Genomic DNA, 25,414 nt, shown 5'->3' with positions numbered 1-25,414 from the left:
ATGGTATTTCTTATAAGTTACAATTCCAAAGGAAAGTAACGTCCCTAAGCAAGCAAGCAAGTACTACAAAAAGCAATTACTTCTGTACCAAGATTGAAGAAATCCTCAATTAATGGCCCAAAGAAAGCAATCAGTTTCTCTAAAATTCTCAAAGAACTGCCATTGGTTGTGTTCGTACCAACGCAATAAATAAATCCTCAAATTTGTCTGTTCTATATTGTATGATTATGTCTATGATATAATTTCTATCTCTGTCTTCTCACTTACGTATATGTGATTTTTCAGGAGAATAATAGAGACTTACTCTGCAAAAAGTTGTTGTACGCTTCTGTGCTTCTTGATTGGTTCTTGCTGAAGACAAAAGATGCTATATATGGTGAGGCTCAACAATATCCAGTACATCTTCTTTTTTCACGTTATTTTTTGCTTTTATATAATAGATTCGTTAGATTTTGGATATGAAAATCGTGATTCCCGTTCCTGGTATCATAGAAAACAATAAAGCAGAGAAGAATTTTTATTCGAGGGTTCAAATAGATATTCTAACAATTAAATCCCTCATAGGGTAAGTACATAGTTTTGCGGTTCAGATTTCCTTCTTCGTTAATTGTTGTTGGTTAAGCCAGTGTCCTCGAGGAAGTAAAGGAGTCTCGATAAGAAGTTTTAGTATTAATTCTAATTTTTGGCCAGTTCACGCATATTGAGTTGCAGAGATGGACTCTTACGGGCATGTATAGTGCGTTTTTTTTATATTTTATTTTACAGTTTTCACATTTCTTTGTTTTATTTTAATTTTTTTTTTTTGGTTAGAAGTGTATATAAAACTATTGCTCTCTGATTTACGAGAGTATTTCACTAATTAAATGATTTTCAAATATGACCAGGTAACAAGAAAATAAAGATCACCCAGGAGCTTAATTCTCAAACAATACAACATAAATTTATTCCTTTTAATATATAAGAGAACACCGACACTATCTTCCCATACTTTCTTATCATTCTTCACTTGATAGCTTCTTATATAATATGATTGGGATATATTTTAAGTTTGTATTCATACAGATATTATGTCTGAAAGTACAATTGGTAAATTGATCTTGCAATAGTTACTAATTTACTTCGTTGATTACTTCTTGATAGTTTGGTTTGTTCTTCTGTTAGTTCAATGCATAAATGCTCAAGAATTATCAGGCTAATGTGTATTTATAAATGAAAAGTATAATTGCATTCACATATACACTATCTTTTAACATATTTAAAGTATGTCTTATAGACGTGCTCCCATGAAGATTATTTTCAACGTTCTTTAATTTTTCTCAAGTGTGAAAATTAAAACATGTGAAGCGAACAAAGAAAATGGTTTACTTACCATGGTCATGGAAGACTCAAAGCTACTCCCTCACTCACTTCAAATAGCAAAGACGATGAAGGCTATCGTATTCTTAAATTTTCACAATTGGTAACCGGTTTAATTGTAAGGTAGGAGGATCCTATATTATTTTGAGAAACAATTAAATTTTCATACTTGACGCTTTGGTACTCTAGAGTAGTTTATTTGCGTGGATCTATGGTTTGTGTCAGCTCTTTCTCTCTCTCTCATGCTAATTTTCATATTCTTGCTATGAAATTTTGATAAGTTAGTTTTTTTATTTAAAAAATGTATAATTCCTTATTCTCTTTTGTATAGGACAAGAAGCTCTTTGAAAATTACAAAGTAGGAGATGTTTTCAGCAATGCACAAATTTTTGCAATGCTTTATAGGGCAGCTCTCAATTGGACCATATGATTTTCTTTGGCCATGGTCTAAACATATATCAACATCATATATTTGGTTGATCGTGAGGCAGTGAGGCATAGGATGATGAGTTAAATGATCGCAAACCATACTTGTAGTTTTTCATGAATTGTCAAACTTGTGGCTTTTTATAAATTGTCAAGTGTGCAGTAGTACAATTACTATCACAGACTCCCGCTTGATTTGGATGCTTTTTCTTTGGACAAAAAATATTTTACAATCTTAACATCGCTTTAGTGATGATCAATTATTATAAGATGTTCTTGAATAGTTTCATTGTGCTAGAATCTTCAGTAATGATTTATAAACTAAGGGGACAAGAAGTTAAAAAAATGACATCTTGAAAATAAGATAGCATAGCAATAGGTAAGTTGAACAAGAAAATTTCACTTAAAATTTTGATGGAATCGAAGTGGGGTATTAAATTTTTTCTCTTTATACTTTAACATTCTACTCTTTTCTCGCCCGAGTGAACTTCAGACATGGTTGTCTCTTTGTTTTCTACCATTTTGCTTTTGTGGGTCTTATATGAAAGAAAATAATAAAATATTTTAATTAGTAGAGATGATCTTATGAGACAGCGGACTACTTTTAGGATGTTATTTTGATTTTTGAAGGAAAAGAGTTTTTGCCTGTATTTAGAGAAGTGATTTTAGTTTTTATTGAATAAGTGACGGGTACTAAGAGGTGAGAAGAAAGGATATCAAAATGAAAAGACAGAGGAAGAAAAGAAGGGGGGAAAAGTGAGAACCAAAAAAAAAAAAAAATATTAATTAGAACAAGGAGCAAGCAACTATTTAGAACAAACATATGATAATATTTATTTTGTTGTCTCAATCACCGTTTGGAGAACTTTTTGAAAATATTTTTTCGAAGAAATTTTTAAGAACATGGAGAAAGAACTATTTGAAAACACACGTTATTATCTGTTTCACCACCTCAATCACCGTTTCCACATATAAGTGTTGTTCTATTAGTGTTTGAACTTATTTTTTGAAAATGTTTTGTTGGAAAAATTTCTAAAACTTCTTTAAAATAATTTGTATTTGATTAGATTCTACCCAAATACAATAGACATTCTTTCTTTGAGATGTTTTCTTTTGATTCATGAAAAACACTTCGATTTCTTGGCCAACAACAAGCAATTATTCTTTTACGAACAAATCTTGATCACTATTGATTATTTTCCCTAATGATTAATGCGCTAATAAAGTATTAATCTAATCCCAAAGGTTAAAATCTCAAAAGAGATGCAATGGGATCTAAATTTGCTTAAAATAAATTTCTATCGAATATCATATAATCGTATGAATTAGAACCATCTTTGGTTGAGGTGAAAAAAGAAGAAGAAAGGATGAAAGTTGAAGGACCATTTTTCTTCTCAATACACCAAACAACCAACAAAATAAATTATGAATATCTTATACGACAATTAAATAAATAAATTTCCCTTTTCTTTATATTTCTCCTTTCCTTTGTTAAACCAAATATGCTATGAAAGAACTAAGACACAAATAAAATAGCCCTTCACAACTTATTACTTTATACTTTTAATCATTTAAATATTGCAAACAATTCATTTCATAAATATAAAAGTTCGCGCGAAGCGCGACAAGTTCACTAGTGTAATATATTTTTGTTGCATTTTCGGGGCGAGAAGGATGCAGTTAAAAGTCTTAATTTCGTGTACAAGCAAGTTGAATTTGAAAAGAGTTTTGCCTCAATATGAGTTATGCTAACCAAAAATTCATACTATTTTTAGCTAGCGTTTGGTCATAGATCCCAAATTTATTTTGAAAAATCTGATTTGGGTAAAGTTTGGTTTGAAGATGAAAATGTATTTGGACATACGTTTTCAAACATATTTTCCAACTTTATTTTGGAAAAACATGTATATAATTCTCAAGTTTTGGGATTTTGGCCTAAAATCAGCACAATAGCTGATTTTAGGATTTGGGATTTGGGATTTGGGACTTGGCCAAAATGTGGGCAAAATTTATGGCCAAACATGAGTTTTGAAAATAAATCCCAAATTTATTTTGGCAAAACTCATGGCCAAACGGGGCCTTATTATCCTGTATTTTTAAGCCAATTATAATTGTTAACTTTAATCTTAAAATGTAAATATACACTCTAATAACTTTTTTTCACAAAGGTTAAACTTAAAAGAAAAGACAAATATGAGATCCAATTTAGGAGGACCGTATAGGATAGATGAGATACATATATACTTTAATATTTTTTTAATAAATAAAAATTTTATTATCAAGAAAAATATGTAAGTACGGAACAAAAACCCTAAAGATCTGTTTAGAAGCCCAGACCTTTAGTAAAAAAAAAGGGAAAATATCAGCTATTTCCATTTATAAGTAACTTATTATAAATATTGGCCAATTTCTAAAATATTATCAATGTTAGCCAATTAGCTATTTGTAGCCTAAAAAAGGTCAAATTTTTACTTTCTTTTGAGTTGATGTTATTAGAATAGATTGGGTACATCTTAGGGAGCTTGAATCTCAGTGTTGGGAAGATTTGGTGAAATTTTGAGGTGGTTTGAATTGAAAATTAGAAGTTGAAGATGAACATGAAAAAAAATAATATGTGTATCATAGTGTGTATCGTTTGTGTATCACATGTATATATTATTCCAACCTTATATATATATTTTTAATGTTTAATTGTTATGCTTACTAACCCCAAAAGAAAGAAGACAATCCAATAACTTTGGTAATTAAGGCAAATTTAAAATAATAGAAGCTTGAACATTGAAATTGGTAGTAGTAGTGGTAGTTTGCTCTCCTTTAGTGCATGTATGAAATTAGCCATGTTCGGCTGAAATAAGTAGCACCCCTAAAATCGGCTAGCTGCTGCAAATCCTACTCTCATTTATCCCTATCTCATAGTACAAAACCCTAAATCCAAGTGAAATATGAAATCTTCGTACTGTTGGTTAACAGTACTTGAAATCTCTCAATCATAACTCGAGCCCGATATTTTTTGTTTAATTAATAAAAACATTTTCTACATTTATGTTTATCTTTGGAATTTTGCTTTCCCAATTTTCACATAGGTAAGGGAAAATGGTGGAATTGAAGGAGAGCAAGTTTGATTTTTGATTTTTTACTAGGAGAAGGACATCTCTTCTCTCTTTCGCTTTCATCTAAGACTCTCTCCTTTCTTATTTCAATTCTCTCATATGTTTTCTCAACTGCATACATGTGCTTTCCCTTTTCCCGATTAGTTATATGTTTTTGCAAATTTGTTGTATTCCTATTGAATTGTCTAAATTCATTTGTTTATTTTGTTTCTCTTAGATGATTAACTTGAATAATTGACCGTCCTCTTAAAAATTTGAGTGATTCGATTGAATGATAAGTATTGTTATTCTTATCCCTTTTTACTATATACTGTAGAATTAATGTTTTCAGCTTGTTTGAAATTTCATATTTCGCTGATTGTCTTATATTTCTTGTTGATTCTCTTAAGCACCCTGCTTCTGCTTCCAGTTTCACACGCAGACATTCGCGGATATATGAGAGCATATGCTAGTTTGTAGTAGAATTTATATATATAAAGATACATAAAGAGAAAAATATTACTCGATTGTGTTTGCCAAAACCTTTTGCTTGTGATGTTCTTTTCCTAATTATGTTGTGTTCGGCATCGGAAGCCAGAATATTAGGACGGAGAGGCAATTGTTGATGGAAATTCTAAAAATGAAAGCTGAAGAAGACAAACCAAAATGCAGAATTTTAGAGAAGGAAAGAAAGTTTTTGGGGGAGAATACAATAATAAATCCAAAGCTAAGCTCTGGCAACCCAAAAGATGAATGAGTCTTGAAAATTTCAGGGAATGAAAGTAAAATAATGGGTGTAATTGCAAGAAGGTTGAAAATATTTAATGTGTCTGTATGTTAGAAACCTTTAATTCCTTAAATTTAGAAGTAAACAGTTTTTTTTCTTCCTGATAAAGTCTTCTAAAAATAAACCTAAACAGGATAATAATAAGACATAACGTGTAATTATTACTAATTCCTAGACGTTACACTTATCGAAAAGTCTCTTGGGTGGCAATAAATTTGCTGATTGATTTTCCTATTAAAGATACATTATTTTTGTTTTATCTAATGTTATTTATTTCAAATGATTTTACATTTTTATACGTTAATACTAAGGAAATAATGCATGCTGAAAGGCCAAAAAAGTCAATCAATTTTATATAAGGGTTTTTTTCGTCTTTCAATCTTACTCTTTGGACTTCATACTTATAATTTCGAACTTAGAAAGAATATAATTTGAATCTTGTGTTTAAATTTCTCTTGCTTACCAATATTAGTGTTTGGGAATTGCGGAAATATTGTGTTTTCCGATGGAGGGAGTAGCAGGGAATGCTTTTGAGGTTTACTTGTGTGGATGTTTCTCTTAAAATTTGCTTAGTATCCTATTTGGATGTCAATTTAAGATTTTGCGTTTATTGATTCATGAATTACCCCAAAGAGGGAGCTCAACCATCAGAATTTAAACATAAGATGAAATATTGTGCAGTTTTTTATTTTCCTTCTGTTTTTCATGGGCAGAGAAGTATAATTACTGGGTGCAACTCCCTTATTTTTAATAAATTATATGCAGGGGTAAAGGTCATCATTAGCCTAATGTGTCCAATTTTTTGACGAACTTAAACCTAAATGAACTGAACTGCCTTGTAAGTGCTCTTCCCTGAGGAGGACTGCTATTTTATTCCCTGAAAAGCACAGATATATTCCTAAATAAATGCTTAAGCTCAACTCATGGGTATCAAGTTTTTGTTAGTGTTCTGTATCTTTCTTCTCGTATGGACTTATTATCATGTTATAGGGCTGATTATTGCAATGACAATTTATGAATAGTAGTAGTTTGTATCTTTCATGTGTCTGCTGAAAGCATCCGAACTAAAAGGTCATTAATCAAGTAAAGTGATTTTTGATCTTTGGAAGTGTTATGTTAGAATTCTCATATTCACACTCTAATAATTCATTTTTTCTTGAAGTCCTTGACTAACATACATATTTCAAACATACTCGGTCTGCTTAGCTTGAGAGGAATGGCTGCATCAGCAAAGACACTAGCTCATGACAAGCCTAACCCAGCTGAAGACTGGACAGTCGTATTGCCTCGTCGTGGGAAACAGAAAAGGAATTTGCATAAAGTTATCATCCACCAACGGAAAAAGCAAGAGGAAGTGTGGACTCCGGCAGATATTGAGACCAATCCAGAGAGAGAGAATCTAAATTGATGCAGAAGATGCAAAACTGCATAAAGAAACTTGAGAGCTCCTCCTTCTGGTTGACATTTTCGGATCAGTTACAAACCCCTGAAATACTTGATCAGTTTCTAAAAGCTGTGTGCTCAGAAGGAAAGATGCCGATGGTAATATATGGAATTGGTAGCATAGAATCGTATGAACCTCCTAGATTACAGCTTAGTCTTGCAATCTTAATGAAAAGAATGTTTAATTGGATTGGAGAGGTAGAGGTATTTGATCCAGTGATATCTTTGGCAGAATCTAAGGTACTGGCAGCTCTTGGCTGTTCTGTCCTAACAGTAAATGAACAGGGTCGACGACAAGCTTTAAAACCTATGATCTTCTTCATGCCACATTGTGAAGCTGAACTGTATGACAATCTTCTGGAGGCAAATAGGAGGCCTGATCTATTGGATAATATTATATTGTTTGGAAACAGTTTTGAGGCATATGAGCAACACTTGTCAGTGTGCAAAAACCTTACATTTGCTGGTTCTAGGAAGCATATCCTGGCAATCAGGCAGTTCGTAAAAGAGCATGCAATCGACTCTTCTTCAGATGATTTTTTCCGAGCATTCCATGGTTCAAGTTGGCATTTTTTCAATATTGATCCTCATACAGATTTATGTGATGCTAAACTATGAATATCAAATTTGTATTAAAATGTAGGAAAATTCTCTTCTTCACCTTTTGTTTTCTGGAATTAAAGCCTGCTGTCAAGCTCTCAACATTTTCTTGGTTACGCCCGAGATGCTTATTCATTGATGCATGATAGTTCCTTTATGTGCATGCCTTCGAAGATGCCTCTTTTATCCCTCTATGCCTCTTTGACGGGTCCAAACGAGATATATTCAAGATTTTATAAAGAGCTTGGTGGTGTAAAACATCCTATCTGCTTTATAACCCAGTAACTGCCTTTTTTCTGATGTTTCCAAAGCAATGTCAGAATCTCAAACATGGAGGCTGGAGAGTTGATGCTGTGTCCCTGACCTCAGGCTTCTTTATGACTTCTGTCTGAATAAGAGGTAAGTGAAAGTGAACGTTAGCTTTTGCATCAAATGCTCTAAATGCTATCTTGATGAATTAAATTTTAGTATCGTGTTGAGAATAAATGCTATAGTTGTTGTAATCAACAGATATGGCTGGGATCAACTGTAGGCGGGATTTGATTATTTCAGTTCCATTTGAATTGTAACTTGACGTTCTATCTAACATGGAACTGTGATATTGTATTGATACTTGCTTTCGTACCTGGAGGTGTCATTTTGCTTGTGCCTTAGCTTTACTTTATATTTGGTAGCTTTCCTCACACGTTGTTGATTTATATCGTCGAAAGACCTGTCACATTGAGAAATGCATACAAGTTTATCATGCTTCCCTAATTAAAGCATACTTTAAGGGAGTTGTTGAATCTTCACCTTCTTTTCTTGTGTTACTGTACTTTCCAATCCAACTTGAGAGATGTCAGCGTGCTTTTCTTCAATTATACTCATCTATAAATCCTCCAACTTTGTGCAACCCATAATGTTATTTAACTGCCAACAACAACAACAGCCCGATGCACTAAGCTCCCTTTAGGCGCGGGGTCGGGGGAAGGGCCGGACCACAAGGGTCTGTTGTATGTAGCCTTACCTTGCATTTCTACAAGAGGCTGTTTCCACGGCTCGAACCCGTGACTAAGGATAGTTGGATGCTGGATGCCTGATACACTGCTCCTTGTTGCTATTTGATTCAAGAGTAAACAGTTGGTTTGAGGAAATTTATTAAATCTTGAGTCGATCTTCCCTTTCTAGGGAGAAAATAACTAAAGTCCAAGTTGCAACTTGGTCAGTCGAGAACTTTTCATTCCTCATTGTCCTGTTGTTAAGCTGCAGCACCTACTTAATGTTCTTGCCTGTGTTTGTTGAATCAGAAAAAGAACTAGGGGTGGCTTTTATGGTACAGCTTTCTCTTCCATCTTTCTCCCTTCCATGTCTTTTTTTGGTTTAACCATATGGTATCAGGCATAGTGGAACCACCTGATTAATTGAGATCTGCGCTGCATAGGGCTAATTTAAGGGGAGGAGCGCTGCCTATTAAGAGATTTCTCATTCACATGGCTGGAACCCGAAATCTTCGATTAAGGGTGGAAGTATTACATCCATTTCACCACATCCCTCCCTCTTCCCTCCTCCATATCTATTGTGGGCACGGTGGAAGGTAGAAGAGAATCTTGACTATTACTGTTCTATTCTTATATCCAAAATTTTGTTAGATTGCCAAGGTTGAGTGATAACAGTTTCTGTAAAACGAACGAGACACGTGTGAATTTATTTTTTTAGATATTTACTGGATATAACAAGTTTTTCGGTTTCTTCAACCGTAACTATTCTATGACCATCATTTTTTATTATTGGAGTTCTATTTGATGTCCACTAAGGGACAAGAAAAGTCAGAAAATTTTAGTTATATGCAAATTATATCCAAAGTAAGGAATACACAAACTTCTAGAAAGATAAAATCTCAAATCAAATACTCTTTTCCATCCTGCACAACTCAATATGCTCAACGTACAAAAACATCATTTTTGTACCAATAAATTAAATCATCCAAAAAAGAAAAATTCCTCTAACGCTGATAAAAGCTATTTTGCACCGTTTTTGTAACAAAAACATTTTAGTATAGATATAACTTCGTCATAAAGCTATCCCACCACCCTACGCCACCCCTCTGTCACCACCCCTCATCTTCAACATTTTTATCCGAAACTCCATTACCACTTTTCTCCCACTATCTCTATATTCATCATTCAAAATTTTATTTTGATCTTCACAATTTTTAATTTTCCTATCAACAATTTCTATCATATATTTATATCATTTCCAGAATTTATTGCTTTTATTCCACGCTTTTCTATCAATTCTCCTTAACATACATTGATCTTTGGATCATTGGTAGATTGTTAAGAGGTAACCCCTGAATTTGTTGCGTGAAAAAATCATAAAAAGTTCTCAAATTTTGTAATGGATCATCATCATCATCATCATCAAAGGAACAATGAATTTGAATACCAAGAAATCAACAAGGCAAAGACATCATCAAAATTCAATAGATCAAAGACTATACACAGCCCCAGAAATCCAATTGAATTTCCTGAAAAGACCTTATATCTCTATCCTTCTCTTCCTTCTATTGAACGTAATGGCTCTATCAAGAAACTCCATTGCTCACCTTTAGGCTCAATGGTGGGAACATCTTTTAAAGGAAAAGTGAAAAAATTATGTTCAATTTTTGATTCTCGTAAGGACAACCATCGACCCTCAATTCCAAAAGCACAAACCAAGCATTCAAAGTCATTTAATTACAATTCTTGTACATTGCCTGGGACAGAAGATCGCGTGGTAATTTATTTCACAAGTATACGAGGAGTACGAAGAACATTTGAGGATTGTTATACGGTGAAAATGATCATAGGAAGTTATCGCGTTAAAGCTGATGAAAGAGATGTTTCTATGCATATCGCGTATCGGAAGGAATTACAGTGTGTTATGGGAGAGAAGAATAATGTAACTTTGCCCCAAGTTTTTATAAAAGGGAAATATATCGGAGGAGCTGATGTGATTAAGCAATTGAATGAAATTGGTGAATTGCCAAAGTTATTAAGAGGTATTCCTTTAAGGCCAATTGGATATATTTGTGAAGGTTGTGGGGATGTAAGGTTTTTGCCTTGCTCAAATTGTGATGGCAGCAGGAAATTTTTTGATGAAGATGGAGGACAAGTTAGAAGGTGTCAACTTTGTAATGAGAATGGATTGGTTCGATGCTCTCTTTGTTGTTCTGTATAATTTGTATGTTGTATTTACATTTTTTGTATTAGCCTGTTGCCTTATAGTTCACGAGGCAAACGCGAATCCAGAATTTTAAATGAGCTGAGGTAAACTCTTTGGGTGAAGTTTAATAAGTATAAATAAACTTTTGAAATTATATAGCTATATGAAAGTAGTACTCCGAGTGAAATGAAGGGGCTGGTTAGTGGTTTCTCATCTCTTGTTTATCAAGAGGTTTTGATGTTCTTATGGTGTTCATGAGTTCAATTAGTTTAAAAGCAAATGATACTTTCAAGTTGTGTTTGGAAAGATCTTTTCTTTACATGCTATGCGTCAGTATTTAAAAAAATGAAATTCAATATTTTTACATTAGAGAGAAAAAGGAAAGAAAACGTATGAATTAGTCGAAAGAGCTACTTCTTCGAGCTGAGTGAGGTCGTGCCCCTTCCTTCTTATAATAAGAGAGAGCAAAAGATACTAGGCACACTCTTATTTTAAACCTTTTCGATCTCTCTTAGCTCCCTGACATAATTTTCTTTATCTCAAGTGGTATTTAGCACTTTGTTTTTGCTCTCCCACATGAGAAAAATGGTATTCCAATTACATAGACTATCTACTCAAGGTTTATACGGGTACAAATATATATTGGAGGTATTTTTTTCTTTTAAATCGTGCTAACTGCTAAGTATCTAAATTAAAGTTGTAATCATTATATTTAAGAAGATATTATTATTCAAGTGATATGGGGTTCTTTTCAATTTTCTTACAATCAAGAAATTAAAGTTTATTCTCTTCATCATTTGCACAGTGTCTTGGATGGTTAGAGCGACGAGATATTCCTTTTATATATTATCGTCATGGGGGGCACCCAATTTCATTTTGTAGGGGAATCTAATATATGGTGACTGACAACAAAATTACATTTGAATATAATAGGTCGAGTATATTTAATTAGTTTTTGAGACTCTATGTTATTTGCCAAATAAACAATAATCGTAAGGTTTTATCGTTGTACCTTTGGTAAAAGAGATGAATAATATCCTAATTTGCATTTTTTCTCGCTCATATATAACCCAATTTTTTATACCACAAATTTACAGAAATCTCATCTGCTGTGCCCAGTTCATCTCGACACGCTTTTGCATTGGTTTATAGTTATATAATTATACTCTTTTTTGGATTAAGCGATATACGAGTTCTTTTATGTTTCAAATAAGGATATGAGCAAACTTTTAGTTGATTTTAAATACCTTTTTATTTTTTCTGAAGTGCGGGGAAAACAGATCTCTCTACTTCTACTTCTAACTAAAGGTGAACAGCTGCATTGCAAGCAAATAGAAACCCCCACCTGTGTCCTAAATATTAGAAAATTAATTAAATTGACTATTGTCCAGTATAAACACTATTTTAAAAGGTAAAAAAGACAACAACTTTTTGCTAAGAGCGTTCGTGCTTTTAATATAATAGAGATCTTAATGCTAACTATAGAAAGAGGTTATATTGTTATTTTCATTTGTTTAGGTTTGTGCTAGCCTTATATAGACGACTTCCATGGAAGAATTAGTAAGCATATGAATTAGAAAACTTTGAAATTATTAGGTCCTAAACACCTATAATCAGATGAACATTATTGAGACAATTTTACTTTTAGCCGCTCCGCTGAAACTTTTGACAATCTCTAACTCACGAATCTATTATGCAATTTGAAGCCAAAAGCTAACTATAATAGCTAGGCAAAAACTTAAAGGTAGGCACACCCTTTCCCTTTTACTGCTTTTGTCCGTACCATCACAAGCCCTTCGTACCTCTTGTCCACTACTTTAGCATTAAGCTCGTTGACCGAGCCTCCGCCACCGCCGACGGTGGATTCCACGGTGGTTAAAGCTGTGGTTGTGTTTCGTGTAGTGGCCATTTCATTAAAACCAGATAAGCACCTATAAATACTGTTAATATTTGATAAATTAAAATGCAAAGGACGTGGCTTTATGTAAATTTGATGTTTTAAGGGGCATTTTTGGGCATGCAGTATTTTTGCATTTGTCTGATGTTATTTAGGGGGACGTGCACGGTTAACCACTAATAACACATATATTTACTTTTAAGCAACTGTTTAAAATGTCTTTAGTCTTTAGCCACTGCTTTAATAAACTTTACCTACCTGGACGAAAACACCCTTCTGCTCATAAAAGTTCAGGACCAAGTGTCCTTAACTTTTGAACTTGCAACTCTAAGTTCACGACTTCAGGACTACATGTCCTTAGCTTTTGAATTTGCAACTCTAAGTTAAGGACTTCAGGACTACATGTTCTTAACTTTTGAACTTGGAACTCGAAGTTCAGGACCACCTGTCCTTAAGTTCTGTGCTTGTAACTCTAAGTTAAAGACTACTTGTCCTTAACTTTTGAACTTGTAAGTCTAAGTTCAGGACCTATTGTCCTTAACTTTTGAGCTTGTTAGTCCAAGTTCAGGACCAAGTGTCCTTAGCTTTTGAACTTGTAACTGTAAGTTCAGGACCAAGTGTCCTTATCTTTTGAGCTTGTTAGTCTAAGTTCAGGACCTACTGTCTTTAACTTTTGGGCTTCTTAGCCTAAATTCAGGACCTATTGTCCTTTACTTTTGAGCTTGTTAGTCTAAGTTCAGGACTTCAGGTGCTATTGTCCTTAACATTTGAACTTGTAACTGTAAGTTCAGGACTTATTGTCCTTAACTTTTGAGCTTGTTAGTCTAAGTTCGGGACCAAGTGTCCTTAACTTTTGAACTTGGAACTCGAAGTTCAGGACCAAGTGTCCTTAACTTTTGAACTTGTAACTTATCTAAGTTCAGGACTATATGTCCTTATTTTTTGAACTTGGAACTCTAAGTTGAGGACTACCAGTGAATTCAGTATAAATATTTAATACTTTCCTCTCAGATATGGTTCCAGTTGTTGTAGACATGTGATTTTTGACTCTCCCCAAGATTTTTTATATTTTAGCATGTAAATATTTAATTTAGGCCTAATATCGCTATTTCAACTAATTTTGACTCTTTTACATTATTTTATTACAAGAAAATGAAAATTGCAAAAAACAGTTTCATCAATGTTTTGTAGTCATTTTTAATCTTGAAAAATATCAAAAATAGTTTTGTTTTAACGGTCAGTCTTATTTTAATAATTATTTTACTTAAGTAGGGCTAATTAATATATTTGGTAATATTTCTATATGGATAGATTTTTAGTTAATTAAGCTAATTTTAAGCAAAGCTAGTCATAAAAGCCCAAGTTTCTAGCCCATTCCTTGAGCCCAATACCCTTGAACCCAAATAATAACCTAGACCTAACCTATAAAAACCAACCACCATGTTTAAACTCACAAGTTTTCTTTGATTGACACAGGGGCAGAAAATTTTGTTTGTTTCGGAGAAACCCTCCGTAAGGAAAGCAAGCGCCAGACAGGCTCGGCAGAAGTTCCAGTACCCTCCTGGATAACAGGATTTAGTAAGTTTCGAGGCCCTCGCAAATGACAAGGTCTGACGAGAGGTCTACTTTTGGGAAGTGTGATTTGGCATTTAAGTTTTTCACCCTTGAGATGATGTTTGGTTTGAAATTTTCAGGATAAAGGAATTTAGTTTAGAATTTATTTTGATAACAAGAATCAGTTAACACTCACAGATGTTCCCAATATCAAACTGGGCCAGGAAAATTTCTTCGTTTTGTCTGTTTTGTTGAAATCAGGCACCCACCTGGAGAACATAGGGAAAGCAACAATGTTCAAAGGAGTTCAGCAATCAGGAGCTCACCTGGAGAACAAAGGGAAACAGTTCAAGTCTCAAGGAAAAACAGTGCAAATGTTGGTAATCAGGCACCCACCTGGAGAACAAAGGGAAAGCAGCAATGTACAAAGGAAGACAACAATTAGGAGCCCACCTAGAGAACAAAGGGAAACAATTCAAGTCTCAAGGAAAAGCAGTGCAAGTGTTGGAAGTCAGGCAACCACCTGGAGAACAAAGGGAAAGCAGTAATGTTCGAAGGAAGACGGTCCAAGTTCAACAATCAGGCGCCCACCTGGAAAACAATTCATGTTTCAGAGGGAAGGAAGACAATTCAACTATTGGTAATCAGGCGCCCGCCTGGAGAACAAAGGGAAAGCAACAATGTTGAAAGGAAGACGGTTCAAGTTCAGCAATCAGGCGCCCACCTGGAAAACAAAGGGAAAATAATTGAAGTTTCAGAGGAAAGAAAGACAATTCAAATGTTGGTAATCAGGCGCCCACCTGGAGAACAAAGGGAAAGCAGCAATGTTCAGAGGAAGACGGTTCAAGTTCAGCAATCAGGCACCCACCTAGAAAACAAAGGGAAAACAATTCAAGTTTCAGAGGGAAGGAATACCACTCAAATGTTGGCAATCAGGCGTCCACCTGGAGAACAAGGAGAAGGCAGTCCAAGTTTCGAAGGAAGAGAGTTCGAGTATTGCCAATCAGGCGCCTACTTGGAGAATAAGGGAATTCTTTTCAGAATACAATTCAAGTCAGCAACAAAAGAAACTCGCAGCAAGAATGCGAGTCAACAGTCCGAGATGATCAACGGAAGTTAGTCACAATCCAGAATAAAGAAAAAAAAAGAGAAAGGCAAGAAGTGAATCCAAATGTAGAAGTTGATGAAAGATGTGGGCTGCAAGACATGACTGAAGTCACAAGCATGGTATGTCCGGTTTTGATCCGAAAAGCTGAAGAAGAATGAACTAGCACCTGCAACTAGTAAGCGTCAAGGTTCAAATCCAAAGTCTGCATGAAGAACCATTCAAGACTCAAGATCAAGCTTCAGAAGACTTATAGATAGGAATCTTGTAACTCGTAGTTGACAGACTAAGCTAGTCTTTTTCATTTTTTGATTTTTCATGTAATAACAGGACCGCAGACCGGCACCTCGGCGAAACGGCACCTCGACCGACTCTCCACCTCAGTATACTCCATCACAGTTTCTACTTCTGAACTACATGTGGCCTGATTCCTTTATAGCTAAGGATATGTAGGCAGCTCAGATACCAGGGCTCGGTCACATTCTCCTTTCTTTTAGTTTTTAGTCTCTCTAAATAAGGGTCGGGTCAAAAAACCTGTCTAGTCGTTCTTTGTCTGAAAATACTTCCCATTTTCAGTAAAGAGGGGCAGCTGTAGATATGTGATTTTTGACCCTCCCCAAGATTTTTTATATTTTAACATGTAAATATTTAATTTAGGCCTAATATCGCTATTTCAACTAATTTTGACTCTTTTACTTTATTTTATTACAAGAAAATAAAAATTAGAAAAAATAGTTTCATCAATGTTTTGTATTCATTTTTAATCTTGAAAAATACCAAAAATAGTTTTGTTTTAACGGTCAGTCTTATTTTAATAATTATTTTTACTTAAGTAGGACTAATTAATATTTTTGATAATATTTCTATATGGATAGATTTTTAGTTAATTAAGCTAATTTTAAGCAAAGTTAGTCATAAAAGTCCAAGTTTCTAGCCCATTCCTTGAGCCCAATACCCTTGAACCCAAATAATAACCTAGACCTAACCTATAAAAACACTAGGGACCTAAGAGCTGAAAAATAGACACAAAATAATAGACGTAGGGACCAAAAAAAAGCGGCCGCGCTGATTTTCAAAAAACAAAAACGATCCCCACCCCAAGAACGACCCCATCGTTCATCTTCTTCTACACAGACCTTAGAAGACCCTAATCGAAACAAGCTGCAGCCGCTGACACCCAAAACGACCCCTGAACATTCTGTTTCTCCTTCAACCAAAATCACGACCCCTCATCCGTTCGATGGAGTCCGATTGAAGCTGAGTCGCGTGAGATCTGTTAGAAGTTTCCGGCGAGGCTTCTATGTCAAAGTTCTAATTCATAGCTTCAGTTTTTTCATTCCGGTGGTCTTGCTCTATTTTTGTATATGTTGACTTTGTTCATCAATAAAAAGTTTGTTTGATAATCGGATTTTCTGGTGTTGAGGCTCGAAGAAATTCGAAGAAAACTTCAGTTTCTGGGATGGAGTTTGAAGCTGTGTAGCCTATGCATCGTCCCTATGCGTCGAATATTTAGCCAATTCTAGAAAGCATCAGGTTTGATTCTTCTAAGTAGAAAGTTTGTTTTATGTGCTGAAAATTTTGAAGAAAGTTTGTTTTATGTGCTGAAATTCTGTTGTTGCTCTTCTCTGCTTATGGACTGATCTATGATTGTCTTACTGTTGCATTTGTTATTGTTGACGGATATTATAGCATAAATTTCTTACTGTGTTACTGTTTTAAAGTTAGCAAATATGGTGGTAGCCTGCTTTGAGTTCTGCGAATTGGATCCTTCTAAATGGGAGTTGATTTGTTTTCTTGGTTGCAAAGGCAGAGGGTTTTATGTATGTAACCCAAAGTCAAGAATTAGATAAATTACCCAATACTCCTACTAGTTCCCGTTCTACTTTGGACGGTTCTGCGTTCGATATATAAAGGAGGGGAATGAGAATGTATTTTGGAATGATTTGTTAATGTTAAGCGTAGGGATCCAGTAATTAATTGGTAAATGAATTATTTTCTAATTGGGTTGTACGCTAACATTTCAAGTGGTGGCTGGAATCTTAATTGGTTTATCTTACCTGATTTTGTTGTATGGCCTTTATGTTCCAGATTAGTTCTTTGAAATATCTTAACATGGAATCACGGTAGTTGGTGTTAGGCACGATTTTAATTGATCAAATAATTGTGATTGTGGACACCGCGTGACATGATCACAATTCTAAAAATCTATTCGGCGTATGCGTTCGCGCAACTTTGATCAAACTTTCTTAATAATGAAATCGTTTTAATAGGCTGCTAAATTAAATTAGGTTCATACAGTCCGAGATGCGCCATCCACAATTTAATCATACATGGCCCTCGTATTAATTTCATAACCTAGATATAAAAATGACAAATGTTCGTAGTTTGCTTTAAGCACGTTTAATATACTATCGTGGTTGTGGACACGTTCGCGTGACATGATTACAATTTCTAAAAACAAAACCGGAGTATGCGTTCGCGCAATTTCGGCCGAACCTTCTTAATAATAATAAAGCATTATTAATTGTGGACACGTACGCGTGACATAATTTTTGACGCGCCAAACAAAATGAGTACACGTACACGTGACCCGTTTCCGGATAATTTCTTAAATAAAAGCGGTTAAGGGGTGGATGCATGTAGGTTCTAAAACAAGTAATTAGACAATTTTAATAAGCCAAGTATGATCAAAGCAACCGTGCTAGAACCACGGAACTCGGGAGTGCCTAATACCTTCTCCCGGGTTAACAGAATTTCTTACCCGAATTTTTGTGTTCGCAGACCGTATCGAACTTTCCTCGATTCGGGATTCTAAACTGGTGACTTGGGACACCATAAATTATCCCAAGTGGCGACTCTAATTTTTAGATAAATAATCCCGTTTCGACTGTCACTTAAATTAGAAAAAATTCCCTTATACTCCCTTCCGGGGGTTGAAAAAGGAGGTGTGACGGTTGTCACTATTGATTTCTCACATTGCATGAGTTTTCTACATTCTTTTCTTTGTTTAACGATCTCATGCTTCTTCCACGCCTCGCTTCTTATTTTTCATATGAAAATTTTCATATTGGTTACTGTTTATATCTGTCCATCTATGGTTCATGTGAGGGCTCTCGCCATTTAGGGTTTGGGAAGGAAAATAGATAGAAGAAAGGGTGACACCGTATTTTCGTATTAATTTTAATAGAATAGTGGTTACTTTTGCTCAGCATTAAGAATGCTGGATAAAAAGTAAATACCACTTTAAAAAGTGGCTACCCACGCAATAGTTACTGTTATTTACTAGTGTTAGTCCATCCCAAAACTAGTTCGGGTCAAGTGTTGGTACTTCTGTGAGCAACCCAAAAATAAGAAAAAAGGAAAGAAAATGATTAACCAAGATAAGTTTAATATCAACCAATTTAATTAACAAAGATAGAACTGAAATAAGAACAGGGAAGACAGCTCTTGCAACATAAAATTAAAGTTCTAGATGGACGATAAAAAGACAACCCTTTTTAATTAGTTATACACCTTTCAAGCTTACTGTTAACCACCATTTTATCTTTTTAAAAGTAACACTTAATAAAGACTTTGATTATGTATACAAGAAGATTATCCTCCTTTAATTACAAACCACAAGGATCCTTAATTAAGCTTAAATTTGATTTCCAACCTGATTTTTGTGTTGTAATCATACTACTTGCAACGAAGGGGACCCGCTAGTCGATCTTACCTCGAAATGGATAAAGATTTGGAACAGTATTCTCACCAAATCCAGATGGAAATAGGGTTTAAACTAGAGATTAAATATTTGGCTTATGTAGCCGCCCACCTAGCAGTTTAGATCCAAAATATTCGGCGTATATATAAGATATATATAATCCATATATAATACCGTATATAAACAATATATAATTTATGCATACTAGCTAGAAAAAGTAAAATATTACTCCAGCCGACTATTTGAATAAAGATCCTCAAAGGCTATTGTTTGACAAAAAGTATTAAGCTTTTTGTTAAATTAATTAATGAGAAAATAGAGGGTGAATCCTAGCCGAGGATAATTAACTCTGAATCAAAGCACGTTATATATGAAAACAGAAATGTATTTAAGCTTATAACTTTTTTAAGATTATAAAAGATATCAAACGTAAATGATAGGCTTACATTCTTGAGGTACTGTTCCGTAATGTAAGAACAAAGAAGAAATAGAAAGAATGCCATTGAGAGCTACGGGATCAATCTTTATTGATTTGACAATGATGATTACAAAGATTTGTAACCAAGATCAAGACCTTCGCTCATTTTTCCTCCGAGATCCTCTCAGGTTCTTCTGTCTCTTTTTTCTTGAGGGAGGGAACCCCCTTTTGTCTGTCCTCTTACCTCCTATATATTATCAGTAATCCCTTTTGTCCAACGGCCCTTAGCCAGAATACCCCAATCCCTTGATTGTACGCTCCCTTTAAGTATCACGGCATATACATTGCCATACAAGCTTTCTAATGGTTCGATCTTGGCAGCGGCCGAGATACTCATCGTTATTACACCTTGTAGATACGACCATGGCTTAGTCGACCCCTAGCTATTTCTTTTAGATCTGCATATGGTCAGATTTTGACCCATACAGTTGGTCCCTCCGCGCCCGTTGGGGTCGCCTCTTGGCAAGCTCGATGGGCGGACTCCGTCGATCCGAAAACTAGGAGAAATCTGAACGCTTTTTGCGAGGGGCGAGCACCTCATGGCGAGGTAGCGACGTGACGCTTCGAGAACTGCATCAGACCGTCACGTCAGTTTAGTATGTCATCAATATTCCTCATGCGTCATTATGGCACACGTTCTCTACGCATTGCGTTGTTTCCCGGCCCGTTCCATTTTCTAACTGGCGGCCCTTGGTTTTCCGCCCCAAGGCATTTATATCCCTATAAATAGGGGGGATCCTCTCATTCGAATATTACACTTTCCAATTGCTTAAGGAAGAACTTCACAAATCTTCTTCTTCTCCTTTAGTTTCTCATATTTCTGCTTCTGTTAGGATTCGCTGTGATCATTGTCTTTTTCCTTTCCTTTGATCAAGATAAGATGGCTAGTGCCTCTTCCCACTCTGATAGAACTGTTGGTGCTCTGGTGCCGGAAAATGACGTACCCATGCTCGAAGGGGGAGTGGAGATGGCGGAAGACAAGGGTATCCCAACGGTTTATCAGGTAGGTTCCCCGCCCTGGGAAGGTGAGGACCGACTTTAACATCCCTGCCAGAGATGAGACAAAACCCGTCTATTCTATGATGGATGCTACGGCGCGCTCACGGTGTTCAAAGCCAAATGGGGGATCCCAGATCAAATTGAACTGGTTCCGGCGGCTCGGGACATAGTGCATATTCACCGCCAGGGCTACTGCGGTTTTTATGCATATCCCTTTTGTCATCGGGTACACGCTTCATCTACCTTCCTTTGTGATGGATTTCTGTCGCTTCTATAAGGTCTGTCCGGCTCAACTCTCTCCGTATGCGTACAAGCTTTTTCTTATGCTTATAAAGTACGCGGAGCTGGCCGACCGAGGCATTTCTTTACGACACCTACTTCATCTCTTTGCCCCCATCTTCTTAGGGGCACGATGATTCACATGTGCCACCGAGGAGCCAAGAGCTTGGTGGTGAAGATGGATGATAAGGCGAGTCGTCGCTTTTGGGAAATCTTCTTCTACGTCCGAACAGAGCACGTCGTGTCGAATCCAGCGGGGTTTCATAAGACGTGGAATTTCGCTCGTAAGTCTTTCTTCCTATTTACTTTATGCAATTTTTCTTAAGATGGTTGCCGGTCATCTCCCTTTATTGATCTCATTGAGGGTTTGCTTTTACTTTTGTAGCCGAAAGAGTACCTCCCCCGCTAGTTGCTGATATCCGCGAGTGGGTGAGCGCAATTCTCCTCCACACGATGGGGATTCGTGAATGGGCACTTTTCCATGAGAAGTTTAGGCGCAAGCCTCTTGTTGGTGAGTTGGCTCGCTGTGGTCTTGCTTCGTTCTTGTCTCCGTAGATTCTTTAACCTTATCTTTGTTTGACCGAATCTCTTCTCGTTAGCAGGTCGGAGAGGAGTGGAAGGGCGAGGGCTCCTGCGCTTGCATTCCGTCAACCGGCTCCCTCCGCCCGGCCTGCATCAAGAGCAAAAACACCCACACAAGTGCACGTGATCGTCAAGTAATAAAGTAGTGAGTAGAGTATCGTTCCCACGAAGACTTGTATTAACTATTGACTGATTCAAACTCAAATAACTTATCGATCCAAGATTTTTCACAAAATATAGACGTAACTAATTTACTACCTAAAACTATCAAGCAATGAATTAACTAGAAAGCAACCAAACAAATAGTAATTTCAAATAACAATCAGTAGGAGAGAATATTCCAGGGTCACGGGCTAGATAACAATTGTGTTGCGTTCTTGGCTTAAGATAACTGATTAATTTATCTGGATTGTTGATTGACAGGGTTGATATTACTCATAAGAATCTGTCGATTCATTACTTGCCTATTCAAGTTAACTTAACACCTATATGTCTATGGAATTAAGATTAACACGAATGCATTTACAATTCCCGTATTTCAACCAAGCAACGCAATTAGGTATATGTCTATCCTAATTGCGAATCCGTTCCCCGATGCCCAGGTTCAAGAACTTGCTCTATTTAATTCTATACGCAATCTAGACTTCCCACTTTCGAGTTCAACTCGAGATTTTTTATATAGTATTTCACTGTTAGCTACTCAGCAAAATAATTAAAACAGAATTAAATAAACAACCCAATATGATAAAATCAACTTCGTCAAATTAAACTTCGAACAACAACATTCATGTTTTACCCATGACCCTAGAACAATAGGGTTCTTACCCACTCATGTTCATACAATCATCAAAAATAATGTTTTTAAATATAAAATCAATGAGTACTAGAAAAGGGATGGAAGAATTGCTCAAATCCGTGCTCCCAAGTGTTTTGCTCCTTTGTTTTCTCTCTCAAAATCATGTTCTCCCCCCAAAATAGGTTTTAGGGTGGCTTTTATATCAATTGGAGGCGTCTTGGGGTGAAACTAACCGAGTCCAAGTCGGAATAGGACACTCTAGCGACCCGAGCGTCCAGGGCAGCATGGGGCGCTGGCCCTGGCGCTCAAAATCTGTGAGTTCTGGAAACAGCGCCACAGCCAGCGCCCCACGTTGGCTGTGGCCCTCAAAATTGACTTTTTGCCTTTTTGCTCCGATTTCGCTCGAATTCGCGTCCTTTCGTCCCAAATTGCATCCGAATGATTCCTACACATTGAAACACCAAAATTTAGCAAAAATCATCATATTAAACTTCTCAAATCATCGAAACAAGAGCACAATGCGAGGCGATATATATATCAAAATATACATACTTTATGCCGATTATCAACACCCCACACTTAGACTCTTGCTCGTCCTCGAGCAATGGAACTAAATCAATCCCCCAAAACATACTTATCACTATGAAAGAACACTTCACAATTAATTCACTCAAACACCCTACCTGTGGACTATGATCGATATCGGCAATTAAGTATGAAAACACAAATATCACATTCTTCCCGTTTTCACATTAGCCCAAGTATATACATTACTATTCAACCAACTCAAGCAACCTCTCCACATCCACCTTACCTCAAGAGATGACTCGTTACACTAAGTATCTTCAAGTTACACACTCACCCAACAAAAGAAAGTGTACAACATCACCAATCCATCATGAGACCAAGTGCCCTCACCACAAACCAAAGAGTGATTATCAAAGTAGTCCACACATTCAAATATGTCATTGAACTAAATTAAGGACATCACACAATTGAACAACATTCACTCACTCTCACAAAGAATTCATGTGCATTCCGTGGTCGTACCATAAGCTTGCCCGTAGTGTATATCTCTACTAATCTAAGCTAGCCAAATCTAGGATCAATTAGGACTTTAAGGTTGTAATGTAGGGTAAGGGACGGGTAGGATATATTTAGGAATAGTGACTAACCCTCCTAAGAACTTTAGTACACTACACTCAAAAATCAAGCTCAATTTCTTCTCAACTCATTCACTTGTCATACACCATATATAACAGAGCCCCCTTTCTTTTTTCAATTAAGCACCTTTATGGATTCACTAGCACGAATGAAAAAAATATCAGGAGGTGTGTATCTTTTCACATTATTTTAACCTTATTTGTTTTTTCTTGCACATTTTATTTTCTACACACACTCCATGCATTGAAGTTCTTAAGCTAGTGATTTTTATTTACAATCTTAGTGCACCTTAAGGGCCCTTCCATGGCTCCACTCGAAAGTAACTCCCAAATCTCTCCCCTTACTTCTTTTAGCGACTAAGTGCCTTAGGAGGTAAAGGTTCAACATTCTCAAATCAAGAACAAAGTAGGAGCATGGCTTGTAATGTGAGTGCCAAGAAAACGGTCTATAGGCTCAAAGGGCTAGCAATGGGAAAATTTTATTTATAAGTGACAAGAACCTTCATGGTCAAGAAAGAAACGCCTACATCATCTCCTAGATTAGCATAACTTAATGATTTCGCGTTGATTAACACACGGGGAAAACTACACAGGATAGCACAGAGTATCAAAAATCCTTACACACACATGGTACATGACTCACTCAAGACGGTTCTATGCAACTCTCAAGTCAAGCAAGCTAGCAAGTTGAGAATTTTTAAGCAACAATGCACTAGGTAGCATACAAGTCAATCAACTGAGAAAAACGGATCAAAGAGTATGCTGCTTACTTTACTTGGGCATTACAATTTAAATAATATATGCAGAAAGACAGAAGCGCATGCCATAACTTAAATTGCCAACATCAACCATGTCAATAGGTATCTCAAAGCACCCCACTCTCCCCTTTCCTACTCCTAAGAAAGAAAAAAATAATAATAAAAAAAACTAAACTAGAATACCCGGTTCGAGCTACACCCTTGGAAAAGAACCTGTGTCGAAAGAAAAACCAAGGGATACTACCTAACTACCTAAAAAAAAAAGAAAATCTTTTTGGCATTTTTAATCGGACTTTAATCCCTCAAGAAAATTGTCCAACAGATCCATCGTCGGGAAAAGTACAAACGTTTCCTGATTTTTTTCCACCGTTTATACAATTATACAATTACAACTCAAAGAGTATTCCCTCACCCCACACTTAAACAATGCATAGTCCTTGATACATAATAAATTCAAAAATAGAGTAATGTTGAAAGAAAGAACTCCCTGCTAGTCGGAGACTGCCCTCTCAGGATGCCCACCAGCTGTAGCAATGGGCTCATCATCATCTCCAAAGGGTACCAAAGCCATGGGCCCTGTAACTTTATCCCCATCCACATCCTCATCATCCGATCCCTTGTGAGTGTTCTCATCCTCAGAAGGATGAATAGGACCACCCGGTGCTATGCCCAACATCTCCTTGGACGAACTGGAGAGCTCATTTCGCAATTGTGTGTGCTCCTCCTCTGACACCCCTAGCCTGCGCATAATGACATTGACGGTTTTGTAGAGATACCTGTTAAAATTTTCATCCCTCTCATTTCGAGCAGCTTGGGTGTTCTTTGATGTGGACTCTAATAAGGATGTGATGTCTAGTAATGTCTTGGGTGCCTCCACCACCTCATCATAGCCTGGGTATTCCGGTACTTCAAAGGATAGCATGTACTGTGTTAGGATGTTGCCATAAAAGAACCTCTTGATCCTCCCTCCAAAACGGGTTCGAGCCATCTCCCCAAGCATGAGCTCACCTACATTTATGGGGCGCTCGGTCATCAAAAAGTAGATTAAGCACACTCGAGCTCGAGTGCACTCACTATTATGCTCCACAGGCATTAGTCTAGCTTGCACAAAGTTCGCCAAACTTTAGCCGTCTTGTTGAAGTCAAACTTAAGCATTTCAAGGTGAACATCCCCCTTAGTCCGCGTCCATGTTGCGTTGGAATCAACGCCACAAAGT

General features: G+C 36.2%; 1 protein-coding gene, 1 long non-coding RNA gene and 1 pseudogene across 2 annotated transcripts; all 3 read left to right on the top strand.

Annotated features, from left to right (window-relative positions):
• Positions 1-38: 38 nt before the first annotated feature.
• On the top strand, positions 39-2,021 carry LOC109243432. Its single transcript, XR_002070565.1, has 2 exons — positions 39-376; positions 1,688-2,021. It is a non-coding gene; the product is annotated as an uncharacterized LOC109243432 (long non-coding RNA).
• Positions 2,022-6,726: 4,705 nt separating this feature from the next.
• LOC109243434 lies at positions 6,727-7,773 on the top strand (annotated as a pseudogene).
• Positions 7,774-9,547: 1,774 nt separating this feature from the next.
• Positions 9,548-11,038, top strand: LOC109243431 (uncharacterized protein At5g39865-like). The gene has a single exon (XM_019410366.1). The coding sequence runs from the start codon at positions 10,078-10,080 to the stop codon at positions 10,897-10,899; it is 822 nt and encodes a 273-aa protein (XP_019265911.1). The 5' UTR covers positions 9,548-10,077; the 3' UTR covers positions 10,900-11,038.
• The last annotated feature ends 14,376 nt before the right edge of the window (positions 11,039-25,414 follow it).

Source organism: Nicotiana attenuata, unplaced genomic scaffold (assembly GCF_001879085.1).
Source record: "Nicotiana attenuata strain UT unplaced genomic scaffold, NIATTr2, whole genome shotgun sequence".
In the NCBI taxonomy this organism is placed as follows: Eukaryota; Viridiplantae; Streptophyta; class Magnoliopsida; order Solanales; family Solanaceae; genus Nicotiana; species Nicotiana attenuata.
Note: the sequence above shows the minus strand (reverse complement) of the source record. Positions and strands in the feature narration are given on the sequence as shown.